Genomic DNA, 18736 nt, shown 5'->3' on the forward strand with positions numbered 1-18736 from the left:
ATGTACATACACATACATACATAATAGAATATTATAATATTGGAATATATATAATGGAATATTACTAAGCCATAAAAAGGAATGAAATCTTGCCTTTTGCAATAACATAGATGTATGTAAAGGGTAAAATGATAAGTGAAATAAGTCAGTCAGAGAAAGACAAATATGGTATGATTTCACTCATATGTGGAATTTAAGAAACAAAACAGATAGATAAACAAAGGAAAAACAGACAAAAAAACTAGACTCGTTAATACAGAGAACAAACTGTTGGCTACCAGAAGCATGGGGGGAGGGGAGAAGTGACTGAAATAGATAAAGGGGTTAAGAGTACACTTAATCTTGATGAGCACCGACAAATGTACAGAATTGTCAAATCACTGAATTACATACTTGAAACTAATAAAACACAGTATGTTAATTATGTTTCAATTTTTAAAAAGATTTGTAGTTCTAGATGAAAAACAAAATTGAAGTAGTTCCCCGGACAAAAAAAAAAAAAAAAAAACCAACCATATGGCCTGTATAATTTCTGCATTTTACAATTTATCAAGATCTTCAATTGGGGCCTAATAATATATTTGGTCAAATCTTATAACCCATTCATGTAATTTTTCAAATATAGCATATTCTCTCCTTATACAGTATCAATGCTAGCATACATCTTTTATATAAACCTTATTCTTTTATTCAGATCCCTATATTCTTACTGTTTTCTTCCTTAATCTGATAAAGATATTAAAGCCTCCTGCCATTGTCATGCTTTATTTTTTCTTATATTTGTAATTTTTTGATCTACACACTTTGCTTTAATGTTTGAGGCATAAAAGGTACATTATAAATTTATTCTGTTTATCAATATCAAATTACCTCCGGTTCTCAGTTAATCCTTGTTTAAGGATTTGGCTTTGTCTGATATTAATGCTATGATCCATGATTTATTTTTTGTAGGTATTTGTCTGACACACCTTTGCCTATTATTTTACTTTTAACATTTTTAACAGCTTTATTGAGATTATAACTCACATATCCTACATATTAGTTTCCAATGGCTGCCACAATGATCATTAACTTGGTGGCTTAAACCAACAGAAACTCATTCTCTTAGTTTCACTGGGCTAAAATCAAGGTTATTGGCAAGGCTGGTCCTTCTGGAGGCTTTAGGAGAGAGTCCATTTCCTTGCCTCATCTAGCTGCTTCTAACCTGTATTCTTTGGCTCCTGACCCTTTCCCCACTTCCCTGCATCCAACCTTTTACTCCTACCAATGCATCTTCTACTTCTTTATCAATCTCCCTTTGTCTCCCTCTGATAAAGACAATGTAGTTAGACATAGGCTATACCCAGATAATCCAGGGTAATCACCCCATCTGAAGATTGTTAACCTAATCACCACAAAGTCCTTTTTGCCATACAAGGTAACACACAAAGATTCCAGGAATTCAGATCTAGATATCCTTGGGGTCATTATTCAGCCTATCAGACCATACAATTCATCATTTAAAGTGTACAATTAAAAAAAAATAAAGTGTACAATTCAACCTTCTTAAGTATATATGTAGGGTTGTGCAAGCATCATCATAATCTAATTTTAGAGCATTTTTATCCCCCTAAAATAAACTCCGCACTCATTGGCTATCACTTTTCATTCCTCTCTCCCACCTTTCCAATCTGGCAATAACTAATCTACTCCATAGATCTGCCACCGTGGACACTGCATATAAATGGAATCATACAACTTGTGGTCTTTTGTGACTGGGCTCTTTCACTTATCAAAATGTTTTCAAGGTTTATCCATGCTGTATTTTTTTTTGAAGATTTTATTTATTTATCTGAGAGAGAGAGAAAAAATGAGCAGTGGAGGGGGTGGGTGGGGGAGAGAGAGAGAAAGAGACACTCCCTGCTGAGCAAGGGAGCTGGATGCAGGACTCGATCCCAGGACCTGGAGATCATGACCTGAGTGAGGTCAGACACGTAACTGACCAAGCTAACCAGGTGCCCCACATGCTGTAGTTTTTTTTATCAGTATTTCACTCCCTCTTACTGACGAATAATATTCCATTGTAGATAATATATTTTATTTATCCATACATCAGTTGATGAGCATTTGGGCTGTTTTCACTTTGTGGCTATTACGAATAATGCTGCTAAGAACATGTGTGTAAGTTTTATGTATAAGTTTTACTGCTATGGACATTGTGTATATAAAGCTTTGTTTTCAGTTCTTTTGAGTAAACCTAGGAGTAGAATTGCTGGGTCATGTAGTGACTCTACTTTTAAGATTTTAAGAAACTGCCAAACTGCTTTTTTTTTTTTTTTAAAGGTATAATTTATTTATTTGACAGAGAGAGACAGAGCAGGAGAGGGAACACAAGCAGCGGGAGTGGAAGAGGGAGAAGCAGGCTTCCCGCTGAGCAGAGAGCCCGATGCGGGACTCAATCATGACCAGAGCCGAAGGCAGACGCTTAATGACTGAGCCACCCAGGCGCCCTGCCAAACTGTTTTCTGAAGCAACTGCATCATTTTACATTCCCATAAGCAATGTATGGAAGGTTCTAATTTCTACATATACTCAACAACACTTATTGTTGTCTACCTTTTTTATTATAATCATCCTAGTAAGTATGTAGTAGTGTCTCATTCTGGTTTTGATTTTCATTTCCCTAATACTAGTAACTATTTATCATTACTGCTCATGTGCTTGCTGACCATTCCTCTATCTTCTTTGGAGAAATATCTATTCAGATTCTTTGTCATTTTTAAAAAAACTTGGAAGCATAGCTGAACACAACTTATATTAGTTTCAGGTGTTACAACATCGTGATTGATAACTCAATACATTCTGCTATGTTCACAAGTATAGCTACTGTCACGATACAATGCTATTGTGATACCACTGAGTACATTCTCTGCTGTACTTTTCATCTCCATGACTTATTCATTCCATAATTGGAAGCCTGTACCTCCCACTCCCCTTTACCTCTGTGTGCTGATCCCCCACCATCCCACTCTGGGAATTGCCAATTGGGAATTCCCAATTGCCAATTCTCTGTATTTTAAGAGCCTGTTTCCGCTTTGTTTTTTAGATTTAACATGTAAGTGAAATCATATGATACTTGTCTCTGTCTGATTTATGTCACTTAGCACAATACCCTCTAGGTCCATCTATGTTGTCACAAATGGCAAGATTTCATTTTTTTATGGCTGAGTAATATTACCTCTTCTTTATCCACTATGGATAGACATATGCGTTACTTCCGTATCTTGACAACTATAAATAATGCTGCAGTAAACATAGGGGTACGTGTATCTTTTTGAATTAGTATTTTCATGTTCTTCTGTAAATATCCAGTAGTGGAATTACTGGACTGTATGGCATTTCTATTTTTAATTTTTTAAGCAACAACCTCCATACTGTTTTCCATAGTGGCTACACTGCTACCAACAGTACACAGGTATTCTGTTTTCTCCCCATTACCACCAACACTTGTTAGTTTTTTTTTAAGATTTTATTTATTTTTGGGAGAGAGAGAATGCATGCACAAGTGAGGGGAGGAACAGAGCGGGAGAGGGTGGGAGGGGGAAAGCAGATTCCATGCTGAGCACAGAGCCCAAAGTGGGGCTTGATCTCATGATCCTGAGATCATGCATGACCTAAGCCGAAACCAAGAGTCGGATGGTTAATCAACTGAGCCACCCAGGTGTCCTTCTTGTCTTTTTGATACTAGGCATTTCGACAGGTGAGAGGTGATATCTCATTATGGTTTTGATTTGCCTTTCCCTAATGATGAGTGAGGCTGAGCATCTTCTCATACGTCTGATGGCCATCTGTAGGTTTTAAGTCCTCTGCCCATTTTTTAATTGGATTGTTTGGGTTTTTTGCTGTTGAGCTTGTAACTTCTTTATGTATTTTGGATATTAACTCCTTAAAAGATACATCATCTGTAAATATCTTGTCACATTCAGTAGATCGCCTTTTTCTTATGTTGGTGACTCCCTTTGCTGTCCAAAAGCTTTTTATTTTTGTGTAGTCCTAATAATTTATTTTTGCTTTTGTTTCCCTTGCCTGAGGAGACACATACATAAATAGCTTGCTGAGGCCAATGTATTAAGAGATTATGGCCTATATTTTCTTCTAAGAGTTTTACGGTTTCAGGTCTCACATTTAGGTCTTTAATTCATTTTTAACTTATTTTTGTGTATGGCATAAGAAAGTGGTCCAGTTTTCCCAACACCATTTTTTGAAGAGACTAGCCTTCCCCCATTGTATATTCTTGCCTCCACAGTCATTGATTAATTGACCATATAAGGGTGGGTTTATTTTTGGGCTTTCTATTATATTCTATTGATCTCTGTGCCTATTTTTGTGCCAGTACTATACCGTCTGATTATTAAAACTATGTAAATCTGGGATTGTGATACCTCCAGCTGTTTTCTTCTTTCTCAAGATTGCTTTGGCTATTTGAGGTCTTTTATGAATCTTGGGATTATTTGTTCTACTTCTGTGAAAATGCTATTGGTATTTCGATTGGGATTGCATTGAATCTGTAGATTGCTTTGGGTATATGGACATTTTAGTGATATTAATTCTTCCAATTCATGAGCATAAAATATCTTTCCATTTGTGTTGTCATCAATTTCTTTCATCACTGTTGTGTATTTTTTTCAGAATACAGGTCTTTCACCACCTCGGTCAGGTTTATTCCTAAGTATTTTATTTTTTTTTGGTGCAATTATAAGCGGCAGTATTTTCTTAATTCCTCTTTCTGCTACTTCATTATCTTTATATAAATTCTACTTAGTTAACATACAGCGCATTATTGGTTTCGGAAGTAGAATTAATTCATTATTAATGTATAAAAATGCAACAGATTTCTGTATATAAATTTTGTATCCTGCAACTTTACTGAATTCATTTATCCGTTCTAACAGATTTATGATAGAGTCTTCAGGGTGTTCTAAATAATAGTAGTATGTCATCTTCAAATAGTGACAGAATCTTCACCATTTTAAAATTGGGCTTAGGGTGCCTGAGTGGCTCAACCGGTTAAGTGAAACTCTTGACTTTGGTTTGGGCTGTGATCACAGGGTTGTGAGATCCAGCCCTGCATCAGGCTCCACACGACTTGTGGTGCCTGCCTGAGATTCTCTAACCTCCCTCTGCCCCTCCCTGTGGCTGTGCATGCATACTACATAAATAACTAAATAGGGCTCTTTTTATTGTTTAGTTCTACAAGATCTTTACATGGATTCAAGTTATTTGTCAGATGCATGATTTGCAAATATTTTCTCCCATTCTGTGAACTGTCCTTTCACTTTCTTTTTAAAGATTTTTTATTTATTAATTTGACAGACAGAGATCACAAGTAGGCAGAGAGGCAGGCAGAGAGAGAGAGGAGGAAGCAGACTCCCCACTGAGCAGAGAGCCCGATGTGGGGCTTGATCCCAGGGTCCTGAGATCATGATCTGAGCCAAAGGCAGAGGCTTTAACCCACTGAGCCACCCAGGCCCCCTCCTTTCACTTTCTTAATGGTATCATTTGCAGCTACTTTGAACATCTGTGAATCACTGCGAGTATATCACATAAATTAAATACAGTTGGGTTTTGGTTTGGATTATTGTTGTTCCACTCTGAAAGAAAATCTTTGTCTTTCTCAAAGGAGTTAATCCATTTATATTTATGATCTACAACAGAATTAATTGGTTTCACTTATATTATTTTGTTCTATAATTTGTGTTTTCTTTTTTAAATCTTTTATATAGACCTGTTTTTTTTTTCTTCTTTAATGTTTTAGGGGACACATTCTGCTTCTAATTCTACTGGTATTTATTCTTTAGCCTATGTGTATGAAATGTCAGTAAATGAAAAAATATCTACTGCTTTTTTTTCTGTCTAGTTTATCATATGACTGTTCATTTCACAGAGTCTATATCTTTTTATAACATATGGAAGACTCCAACAGTTTCTCAAACTTTCCTTTTTGTTTCTTGGGTTTTTTTTTTTTTTAAAGATTTTGTTTTAAGTAATACACAGTACGGGGCTCAAACTTAGCAACGCTGAGATCAAGAGTCACGTGTTCCACTGGCTGAGCCAGCCAGGTACGTCTCCTTTTAGAGAGTAATTTTCGAAGATATTTTCTGAGTATTCTAGATGAGTCCTTTTCACAAATCATATTATTATTAGTAGTAGTAAAATTATTTTAAATATTTGATACTGAAAAAAAGAAGACATGCCCAGATTTCATGTTGGTGAACATCATGACACTAAGGACAGCCTGTCAGGCACCATTTTGAACTAGAAATCTTCTACCATATTCTTCTAAGGGAAGGTCCTAATACGCACCCTAAGTCTAGGACCTCAGGAATTTTTGGTAAAACTCAAAATGAAATCCAAAAATGTTGAAAAAGAACCACAACATTTACATGTGAAAAAAAAAAAAACAACCCAGCAAAACCAACAAAATTTCAATTGCTTACTAATCAGTTCTAAACTCCTGAAATGTCTACATTCAATACGGAAGAAATCCAATAAATGTCCCTTCAGCTAATAAACTTTATCCCAATAAAAATAAAATGCAATTTAAATCTGGACAGACCATTATTCTACTAACGATTCAAAGTTATTCAAAGCCAGAGAAAAAGTAGTTCACTTAGTGTAAGTATGCAAAGATAAAATACTATCTTTAGAAACTTAGCTACAGATAGTTAGGTGATCAAAATATTCAACTGTATTTCAAAATTGAAGCAGAGTGTCAAATAAATTCTTCAAAGAAATGCAAGAGATTTTAAATATGCAACTCAAATACCAGAAATCAGTAAAATGGTTCCTGAGGTTTGCCTCATGAAGTTCACATCTTAGAATTATCTCTCATTTTGTTTCTGACATAAATCAGTAGTTTTCTTATAAAATCCTTGGGGCACCTGGGTGACTCAGTGGGGGTGAAGTGTCTGTCATTGGCTCAGGTCATGATCCTGGAGTCCCGGGACCAAGCCCCACATCTGGCTCCCTACTGAGCAGGGGGTCTGCTTCTGTCTCTGCCCCTTACCCTGCTCATGTTCTCTCTCTCTCACGCTCTCTGTCTCTCTAAATAAATAAATAAATAAATAACTTCAAATTAAAAAACGAAAAACAAAAAACACCACAAAATCGTTTCTTAACAAACATAACACCATCTTTCCCCGCCTTGGGCTGACAGATACAAGGCATCTCTCAGATGGCGTATCTGAGAGCGTAGACTATCTTGCTACAGTAAGTACAAACAGAAATAATCGTTTTTATTTTGATCTATACACAGCGGTTTGAAAACCAGTCCCACTCCCACCCCCCGGACGAGAGGAGGATAGAATTAACAGCTATAGTACTAGACAGAGGATCAAAAGAACAAACAACCCACAGAAAGCAAGAGTGAGTCTCTGAGAACACAGCTGAGTTTTCTTACCACATTCTCCAAAGGGGCTGCACCGAACACTTTAAAGACAGGGTTGGGTTTAGAGGGGGAGATACAGAGGACAATAGCTTGCTGTCCCACTCGAGTAGTATATTCATCTAATGTGGCTCGAAGTTTCCTGAATTAGACAATGAAAAGAGAATAAAAATGGTTAAGGAAGAGAGAAATTAGAGTGACACAGAAAATTTACTTTGACTTGAGACAATTTACTCTGATCAGATGCATCATTGTTGTTGTTGTTGTTGTTTTACCCGAAATGTGAAAAGGGGAGTGTGAGTTTGAATATCCTGTTCAGCAGAAAAATGTGCATACCTTTGTCCTAAAGACCAATGACTAGCTCACTGATGAAAGGGTCGGCTGTAAGTCTGCTTCAGGACACAGCCATGACACAATGCTGAACAGGGAGAGTATAATTCTTCCTGATCCTAGCAATGCTAAAGGGGTTTTCTCTTACTGCAACTTATAATAACAAAAAAGATTACTGCTGAGACATTTTCTCGTAGACATTATCATGTTACTCCATGCTTAATGAAGGGGGCCTAAATGATCTGCTTCTAATTTCTTTGACTGATGTAGTCATTGTTTATGTCTCACTGACATAGATTTATCCAGAAATACGACTTCAAAAATGTTGTCATTTCTAGATTTTCATTGCATATAGATAATAATTCTTGGTTCTGTAATATTTTAAAAATGAGGAAGAAGTAAAAGAGCTTTTTAAAGTGTATCAACACTGGGTGAAATAGAAACACTGGGCTTTTCCTCTGAAATCATGGGACATTATTTTAAAGTTCTACATTCCATAATCCTCTGGGAACATAGTCTACTCTTTCCAGACACTGGTGAGTAATTAATTCAAATGAAACAAAGTGAACATATCTAGTTTTCCACCTTTCTCCAAAAGTATGTACTATCATGCCTAAGCCCCTTATAGCAAAGACATGTCTATATATAACATGTTCTAATTATTCTGGCCTATCCCATCATGAAAGGAAATGAGAACTGCCTATCTGTTGGTATATAAACACTTTGCTGAAAGCTTCCAATCAGTACTTTTTGGGTTTTTTTCTTCAGTTTCTTATAATCTTCCTCTTCTGTTCTTAGTATAAACTGTTATTTTCTAGCTCTTGTATCATTCACATGGGCTGGCACTCCATTTGGATTCAATATTCCAATAAACACCTAGAAATTTTGGATGTATTTAAAACACTATAAGAAAAAAACCTTCTGGAACATTTTATAGACAAAATTTCTTATCCTGTATGAATGCACGTTGTGCAACCATCAAATATTAAGTCCCTGTGTACTATCACTGCACGATAATCTTTCTGTACAACCTACAAACTCCTCAGAAAAAACTCTTCAGCAAAGGACCATATGCTAAACAAGAAATTTGGCAGCATTCCTTGAAGGAATGGTCTATACTCACACTCTCCAATTCTTCTTTTCCCATTCTCTCTTGAAGATACCCCAATCCTTTCAGCCTTACCACTCCACTGGAAATGCTCTTGCCAAGTCCAATCATGACCTCCATGTTGCTGAATCTAATGGTCAATCTGCATCTTATTCAACCTGCCAGCAGCACTGAACAGAGCTGATCACACACCCTCCTTCTTAACATGCTTTTCGCACTTGGTTTCTAGTATATTGCACTCTTGATTTTCCTCCCAATTCACTGGTAGCTTCCTAGACTCTTCTGCTCATTCCTTTCATCTCTCCAATCTCTAAAAGTTAGAGTGCTTTAGGCCTCAGTCTGCATTCACTCTCTTGGTGACCTCCGGTCAAGACCTCCACCAAGACCTTTCAGTCTCAGAGTCTTAGATAAGATCTAAAACTTGGACATTTTCAGCAAGATCTCTCCTTTGAATTTCAGACTCACGTATCAACTGCTTACTGTTTCTCCACTTAATGGTTAAGATGTATCACAGACCTACCTGCCTTACCCTCACTCATTCCTATACCTGCTCTTCTCTTCCAGTTAAGTGTCATCTCAAACCTTCCAATAATCAGACCAAAAATCTTGAGGTCCCCTTCATTCCTGTTTTTGCTCTCACATCCCACAGCCAATCCATCATGTTGGAGTTGACTTTGGGGGTGGGGGTTGACTTTTGAAATACACCCAGGATGACCGCCTCTTATTACCATTGCTACTGCAATATTGGTTTTAAGACCCTATGATTTCTGGCCTGGATTACTACAATAACCTAATTTTCTTCCTTCTTCCATTCTGGTATACTCAAATTCTATTCTCAACACAGTAGCCTAATGGTTTCTCTGAAAACATAAATCAGACCATATCACTGCTTTGGTCAAAAGCCTTCACTGACTTCCCATCTCACTCAGAACAAGAGTCAAAGCCCTTCTACTAGACCAATGACCCCATGATGTGGCTCTCTACTACTGCTCTGACTACATCTCCTGTCATTCTTTCCCTGGCTATTCCTCAAACAGGACCATCACATACCATCCCACTTCAGAAACTTTCCTCTTGTTCTTCTCCCTGCCTGGAAAGATCTTCCTTTAGACATCAGTAATTCCCTGTTCAGAGGCTGCCTGTCAAAAAGGATTTCCCAGATCATCCCTACAAAAAAAAGAGAAACTACTATATCCCCCCAAACTTTTCTTTTTTTTCCTTACTCCTTTCCTTACTTACATTTTCTTTTTTTCCATAGTTACATCTGTTCATCATTTCTAATTTCATTTATTTGATTCTATAGGAGTACTTTCAAGTCTAATTCTGCCATCAAGGACCCTAACTTGGTTTCCTCAATGTACCCAGTAATGTATGTTCTAATTCTGTTGTCCACACCATGAAGCATTGGAGAAACAGCAACAATGTGGAGAAGGGAGCCCTCACCGAAGCAGGCGTGTTTGCTGTCTCTTCCGGATAGATGGATTAGACTCAAACACATGAGGCCGTTTCCGCTTCTTTCCTGTTGCCACAGCAGCGGCAGCAGCCATTCCCACAGGACCTGAAATAATAACGCATGTGCTGAGAGCAGGCAAAGCCTGTTAGCTCTATGAGACAGAAAACAATTAAAGGTTCAAAAAAGGTAGTCTTTATTTCCTAATATATTCTCAGTAAATACAGAATGTTCCTGATATTATCAACATACTTTGCTATTGTTCAAAACAAATCATATTTTCATTTACCAATAAAACTTGCAATGAATCTAAAAAAGTGATTGACTTACATACACCACCATACACTATGGTGTATGGTGTATGACCACCATACACTAGCTAAATTTTATATAATGTTGTGGTTTGTTTTGTTTTGCCAGCAGGCCCATACTGCAAAGCCGATATTCTCAGAGGTACTAGATGAAATTGCAACACTGAGAGGAAGAGCTTGCCAAAAGAAAATAATCACAGATTTCAAATTTCATTTCCATCCTTGTGCCCCTCTTTCCATTACCCCAAAACACTGTCAAGTTAAGGAAGTCAGAGATAATCACTCATGCTTGGAACTCAAATAGTAACAACAACGTACCCAAAAGAGGAAGAGCTGGAGGAGTAAATTGGAAATTTTTTTTCTTATATATCTGAGAATTGTGCCTAAAATGGAGTTGTTGACCACAATGTTAAACTGATGAAAGCATGCTGGCAAGAAAGAGATGAAAACAATCCCACTCTAAAGAAAAAATGTTAATAAAAGTCAGTCTGGCTTGCCCTGAAACTAATTATTAAAATAAAGGGTAGACCCTAAGGAATTATTGGAGTCTCTGATTCATGGAACATATCAAGGACATTCATTTTTTTTTCTTTCCCTTTTTAAGCAGATGATCCACTTTTAACCTTATTTGTAAACCCTATGAAAGGCTTACATGAAAATTAAGTTTAACTACTTACACTTGCCCTAGCATATATGTTATATATGGTCTAAGGGGCTCAATTAAAATAAGTCTCCCTGAAAATCTAGACAAATCTCTCTACACGTTATTTAGTCTGACTTAAATAAACTCCTCTAAAGAGCCCCAGAGCAAGTAAAAGAATAAATGAGGGGCGCCTGGGTGGCTTACTGGGTTGGGGCCTCTGCTTTTGGCTCAGGTCATGGTCCCAGGGTCCTGGGATCGAGCCCCGCATCAGGCTCTCTGCTCCGCGGGGAGCCTGCTTCCTCCTCTCTCTCTCTGCTTGCCTCTCTGCCTACTTGTGATTTCTGTCAAATAAATAAAATCTTAAAAAAAAAAAAAAAGCATTCATTTATACTTTTTTTTTTTAAAGATTTTATTTATTTATTTGACAGAGATCACAAGTAGGCAGAGAGAGAGGAGGAAGCAGGCTCCTCACGGAGTAGAGAGCACGATGCCAGACTTGATCTCAGGACTCTGAGATCATGACCTGAGCCGAAAGCAGAGGCTTAACCCACTGAGCCACTCAGGCCCCCTAAATAAATGCTTTTAACCTTTCCATCATAAACAGCTGGTAGATGAAAAAAAAATCCCATTGAAAGATTTTTTCCAGTATTTGATTTTTTAACTATGATAAGAACACTTAATATGAGATCTACCATATTAATTTTTTAAGTGTACAAACAGCTAAAGATAGGCACAATGTTGTACGCAAGATCTCTAGAACTTACTCATCTTGCATAATTGAAACTTTATACCTGTTGAAGAGCAACTCTCATTTCCACACCCCAGTCGCCAGCTCAACTAACCTTCTACCTCTGTTTCTAGGAGTTTGACTAGTACCCCATATAAGTAGAATCATGCAATATTTGTCCTCTGTAACTGGCTTATTTTACTTAGCATAATACCCTCAAGGTTCATCCATGTTGTTGCATATGGCAGGATTTCCTTCTTTTTAAAGGCTGGATAATATTCCATTCTTTATATACACCACATTTTCTTTATTCACTCATCTGTCAATGGACACTTGAGTTGCTCCACATCTTGGCTATTGTGAATAATGAACATGGGAATGTGAATACTCTATGAGATCCTGATTTCAGTTCTTTTCAATAAGTATCCAGAGGTGGAATTACATAGGGCACTTCTATTTTTTATTTTTTAAGGAAACTTTACACTGTTTTCCATAGAGGCTGCACCATTTTATATTCCCACCAACAGCATATAAGGATTCCAATTTCTCCACATCCTTGCTAATATTTATCCTTTGTTGTTATTTGGTAAGAGCCATCCTAACAGGTGTCAGGTAGCATCTCACTGTGGTTTTGATTTGTATCTCCCTGACGATTAGTAATGTGAACATCTTTTTCATGGGGTTCTTGGCCACTTGTATGTCTTCTTTAGGGAGATGTCTACTCAAGTCCTCTGTCCATTTTTTAAATTAGCTTATTTGTTTTTATTCTATTGATTTGTAGGAGTCCAACATCTTATAACTAAAACTTTCAAATATAGAGCAAAGTTGAAAGAATTTTTTAGTGAACATTTATGTATCTACCACTCTACCATAACATTTTAACACATGCATCTATCCATCTTTGTTTTTTAATTTAAGACTTTTAAAAAAATTTTTAAATAATCTCTACACCTAACATGGGGCTTGAACTCACCACCCTGAGATCAAGAGTCGCATGCTCTAGTGAGCCAGCCACGCACCCCATTCATCTTTCTACCCACTCACTAGTCCATATCATTTCTTATTCTGATGCATGTAAACTGCAGTACGATTCACCTAAATATTCGGTAGGAATATCATTAGCTAGAGTTCAGTATTTCTTTACAATTTTTTCTTTTGAGGTAAAATTTACATATAATGCAATGTACAAATCTTAAGTGTACATTCAATTTTGTGTAAGCATACCATACATTTTGAAATGTGGACACTAATGATAAACAATCTCTATCAAGACATATAAAAATACCACCACTACAGAAAGTTCTTTCATGTCTCCTCCCAGTCAGTTCTTGCCCAATCTCTCAAAAGGACCTACAATACTGATTTTTTCACCCTATTTTAGCATTGTCTATTCTAGAACTTAACATAAATGGAATCATACCATATATATTCTTTTTTGTGAGGTTTCTTTCACTTAGAATAATGTTCTTGAGAGTCATCCACACTGCTGTATGTGTAAGTTTCTTCCTTTTTATTGGTGAGTAATATTCCAGAATATAAATAAATCACAGTTTATCCATTATCCTACTGATAGATGTTCGGGTAATTTCCAGTTTTAGGCTATTATGAATAGAGGTGCTTAATTAATTTATAAACTCAATACAATTCAAATAAAAGTCCCAGGATGGGTTTTTCTGGAAATTGATAAACTGATCCTAAAACTTAAATGGATCTGCAAAAGGTCAAGAATCACTAGAATAATTGTGAAGAATTTTAAGAATTTTAAAAGGTGTGCTCATCCTATCAAATATCAGTGGTTACTAGAAAGCTACAGTCATTAAGACAGTATGGAACCGGCTGAAGGATAGACAAACTAACCAATGCAACTGAATTAAGAGTTCACAAACGCCTTCCTGTGTCAAAAGACAGAGGTAGGAAAAGGAGGAACTATTAAAAATATGGTACTGGAACAAACGATTGTATGGAAAAATAATGAAGCTAGATCCCTATATCATAAACACAAAAATATTATTCCAGGTGAATTAAACAGCTAAATTAAAACAACAACAAAGAACTTTGTAACTTCTACAATAAACTGTTGTAGAGTATTTATGAACTCAGGAGTAAGAATTCCTTAAATAAGACTCCAAAAGGATAGGGGCGCCTGGGTGGTTCAGTAGGTTAAGCCTCTGCCTTTGGCTCAGGTCATGATCTCAGGGTCCTAGGATCAAGCCCCACACCAGGCTCTCTGCTCAGCAGGGAGTCTGCTTCCCCCTCTCTATGCCTGCCTCTCTGCCTACTTGTGACCTCTCTCTCTCTCTGTCAAATAAATAAAATCTTAAAAAAAAAAAAAAAAAGGACTCCAAAAGGATAAACAGTAAGGTAAAAGACTGATAAATATCACAATTAAATTTAAACCTTTATGGACAAAAAGAAATAATAAAAAATTGAGGGAAGGAGTAGTCAACAAATTGGATGAAGATACTAATAAATGAAAAGAACAGTATCAAAAAATATATCATTGGGTGCCTGGGTGGCTCAGTTAGTTAAGCAACTGCCTTCAGCTCAGGTCATGGTCCCAGAGTCCTGGAATCGAGTCCCACATCAGGCTCCCCGCTCCATGGGGAGTTTGCTTCTCCCTCTGACCTCCCCTCTTATGCTCTCTCTCACTCTGTTTCTCTCTCTCTCTCAAAATAAATAAATAAAAATCTTTAAATAAAATAAAAAATATATATAATTAACTCATGCAACAAGAAAAAAAACAACCAACCTGATTAGACAAAGGCATAAAGAGGAAATACGCAGAAGAAGAAAAGCAATAGTAAATAAAAAGTCATTTCAATAGTCTGAAACGACACTCTATCTTATCTTCCTGCACTGGCTGGAACTTCTAGCTCAGAGATGAGCAAATTAAACGGACAATGAGATTCTATTTCATCAGACTAGCAAAAACAAAAAACAATTGACAGTTCCAAATATGGTGAGGACTGGAAGCAACAGGCCCTCTAGCATGCTGTTTGTGGGGATGTAAATTAATAAAGTGACTTGGAAAGACATTTGGAATATTTAGTAAAGTTGAAAATGTACCCATCTTTGCCCTCTCATTCTCCTCCTGGTTATAACCTTCAGCAGTATTTTCAAACTGCAGGTTTCTGTTCTTTGGTGGTTCATGAGTAGTTTGTTTGTTTGTTTGTTTGTTTTAATAAAATGGAATAAAGTGAAAGATACTAGGACATATCAGTGGGTGTGTCATGGCAGAGGGTAAGTTTTACTCCATGAGAAACTGTTATTCCAAGTATACGTACATTCATTTATCCCAGATCACAATGTAAAATATATCACTATGGGAACTGTCAAGAGCTTGAAAACCAAAAGAAACTCCCACAATTTGCACAAGAAAAGATAGAATAATTTTCATTTGCAGTTACTGTAATAACAAAAACTTATAAACAGCCTAAGTGCTATACCAATATCTGTCATGTTCAGATAATGAATGGAATTCCAAATAACACTTAAAATAAAAACATACTGCCACATTATCAACATGAATGAATCTCAAAAAAATAATACCGAATGGGATAAACAATGCTATAGAGAGACATTTTTTAATAAAATTTAAAACATGCCAAACAATGCTAAGTATTGCTTATTGATACATAAGTATATAGCAAAAATAAAAGAAGTGCATGAGAATGATAAAGATCAAATTTAGAATAGTGGTTACCTCAGTGGAAGGAGAGAAGAGAATAGGATTAGAAAAAGCAGGAATCTCCTTCCCTTCCCTCTTCATTCACCTTATTTCCTCCAGAGTATTCAGTGCTTTTTGAAATTATTTTACTTTATTATTTGTACCCTTCTCCCACCATTGGTCTGTGAGCTACATCAGGAGCAAGCTCTTGCCTGTCCTGTTCATAGTATCTATATACAGTGATACAGAGCATACAGTAATTCTTCAATAATTGTTGAATGATTAAAGGGTTAATCATTTCTACCAGCTGGGCCTCAGTTTCCACATCTGCCACTGAGAATGTTAGACTGAAGTCTTTTCCTAATTTTAACACTATGACAATGCAGTACGGTAATACAGCAAAACTGTGTCTCAAAAACATCTCCCTTCCCAGGAAAGAGGTTGATCTGCATTCATTATGTTAGGATGCCCTCTTCTGGGAAGTATAAATGTTTCAAAAATATATTTTACAAACATCTCATATGTGTTCTACCACTAAGTCGTATTTTAAATTTACAATTCCAGAAAGACACAGTGGATAATAACTGAAAGTAATAAGGTGGTTTTTCATCACATTTGTCTTCTTCTCCTTAAATACAGTACCTACTTAAAAAAAAAAAAAAAAGTATTTTGGCCATTCCTGATAATTTATTTACTGCCCAACTCTCCCTAAATATCTTTGAGATCAATGTTCCTTATACAATACTAACCCCATCCAGGAATGATTTATATGTAGTCTTCCACATAGTGCTAAGTACACAATGTAAATAGTAAAGAGAATGGTACAAAATATAGCCCAGCTTTAAGTCATTTAGTGGCCCAGAAAATCTCAAACCTTAAATTGGATTAAGATAATCCAGGATTGCTAGTGTCCTTAGGCAGCTGGCAGAAGGAAACAAAAATCCTCTCTAGAGGGCAATATACTATTCTAGACCCCAAATTATTTCTAAAAATAAATTTCCAAACACACCATCCAGCACTCATTTAAATATAACCAATATACGAAAAGAAAAACAAACATAAACAAGAAACAGCACTATCAACATGTAACAGAAAAAGACCCAATGGCACTTCAGAGGATAGAATTACCAAATTTATTGTAAAATCATGATGCTTACTTCACTCACAGAGATTAAAAAAACTTCTTTTTTCTACTACAACTGGAAATGATAATAGTATAGATTTAGGAGGGAAAAAAATACTAGAAATTCTAAAAAAAAAAAGAAAAAGAAAAAGAAAAGAAAGAAAACTATTGGGGCACCTGGGTGCCTCAGTGGGTTACGCCTCTCCCTTCAGCTCAGGTCATGATCTCAGTGTCCTGGGATCGAGTCCCACATCAGGCTCTCTGCTCAGCAGGGAGCCTGCTTCCCCCTCTCTCTCTGCCTGCATCTCTGCCTACTTGTGATCTCTCTCTCTGTCAAATAAATAAATAAAAATCTTTTTTAAAAAATGAAACTATTAACTATTACTAAAATTAGTACCTCAGTAGACAGATTTAGATCACCTCAGACACAGCTGTAAACTAGAAGACAGTTTGAAGAAATGACATACAGTGAAGCATAAAGAGACAAACTGATGGTAATATAGAATAGAGGATAAGAGACATAAAAGATTCAATGAAGAAAACTAACATATTTAATTGGAGTCACAGAAGGAAAAGATGGAATGGAACAGAAGCAAAATCTAATAACTAAGGGGAACCTGTGTGGCTCATGGGTTAAGGGTCTACCTTCAGCTCAGGTCATGATGCCAGGGTACTGGGATCAAGCCCTGTACTGGACTCCCTGCAGTGGGAAACCTGCCTCTCCTTCTCCCTCTGCCCTTCCTACCCCTCCCACCCGTGCTTGTGTTCACTCTCTCTCTCAAATAAATAAATAAAACCTTAAAAAAAAAAAATCTAGTGACTAAGATGTTCCAGAATTGGTGAAAGACATCAATCCACAGATTCAAGATGTTTAAAGAATCCTAAACAAAATAAATGAGAAGCCCAAAACCAGCTATATCACAAAACCAGAACACACACACACACACACACAAACCAAAAAGCTGAAGACAGAGAAAATCTTAAGAACAGTTGGAGGAGGGATTTGTGGGAGATAACCTTCAAAGGAGCAGCTATTAGAATGAAACAGCTGAATTCTGAAAAGCAAGGATGGAAACCAGAGGACAGTGGGAACAGTATCTTCAATGTGAGGGAGAAAAAATAAGTGCCAACCTAAAATTCTATACCCAGTGAGAACACCTTTTGAGACTAAAGGTTAAATAAAAACATCCTCCGACAATAAAAAACTGAGAGACATCCATGCTCAAGGAAATACTAAATGTTATCTTTAGACAGAAGAAAAATTCTCAGAAGGCAAGTTGGATATGAAGGAAAAAATGAACACTAAGTAAGTATAAAACAAAAATAATGTCTTGTATGGCTTGGAATATATGAAGAAATAATACACAGAATAACAATAGCAGATAGTTCAGAAGGAGGAGAATAAAATTCAAGTGTTCTAAGAAACTTGCATTATCCCGGAAAAGGACAAAAGTACCAATTCCAGAACACTTTGAAATAAGTTAAGGATGTATTATAGTTTCTAGGGGTACAACTAATAGGAAAAGTGTGTGTATCTTCCAAACTAACAAGAAAAAAAATGTAAACTTTTCAGTCCCTCCAAAATACAAAGGAGAAGTAATCACAGAGTAAGTGGGATGAAGAGAAAGCATACAATAAACATGAGAAAGCATACAGTAAACATGATAAATTAAAACCTAAATATATCAGTGGTTCCATTTAATGTAAATGGACTAAATGTTTTAGTAAGAAGTCAAAAGACTGTTGGAATGGATGAAAAAACAAAACCAAAGTCATATCATTAATAGTATGTCACTCTAGATCTTAAGTCTCAGTAGAATATAGGCATAAGCTATAAATGTAAGGCTTAAAAAATCTGAAAATGTGATTTGAAGATATCTATGAGAATGTCTGCATCCGAGGTCCTTGCAGATATGCACAAAACCAGAGGTTAAGCAAAAAAATGAAGAGCTTC

The 18736-nt window shown here is 36.3% G+C and overlaps 1 protein-coding gene across 9 annotated transcripts in view; it reads right to left on the minus strand.

The window, feature by feature from the left end:
- The window catches only part of NRF1 (nuclear respiratory factor 1), a 144821-nt gene that overhangs the window by 75121 nt on the left and 50964 nt on the right, over nt 1-18736 (minus strand). For all 9 annotated transcript variants that reach the window (XR_004384040.1, XM_032869305.1, XM_032869367.1 and 6 more), the window contains exons 3-4: nt 10305-10419; nt 7439-7565 (exon numbers count right to left, since the gene is read on the minus strand). Coding sequence is in view for 8 of the 9 variants with exons in the window: in XM_032869305.1 (XP_032725196.1) it covers nt 7439-7565; nt 10305-10419 (242 nt within the window). In the remaining variant the exon portion in view is untranslated. The remainder of the gene's footprint in view (nt 1-7438; nt 7566-10304; nt 10420-18736) is intronic.

Source organism: Lontra canadensis, unplaced genomic scaffold (genome assembly GCF_010015895.1).
Source record: "Lontra canadensis isolate GAN:19392208 unplaced genomic scaffold, GSC_riverotter_1.0 scaffold2, whole genome shotgun sequence".
In the NCBI taxonomy this organism is placed as follows: Eukaryota; Metazoa; Chordata; class Mammalia; order Carnivora; family Mustelidae; genus Lontra; species Lontra canadensis.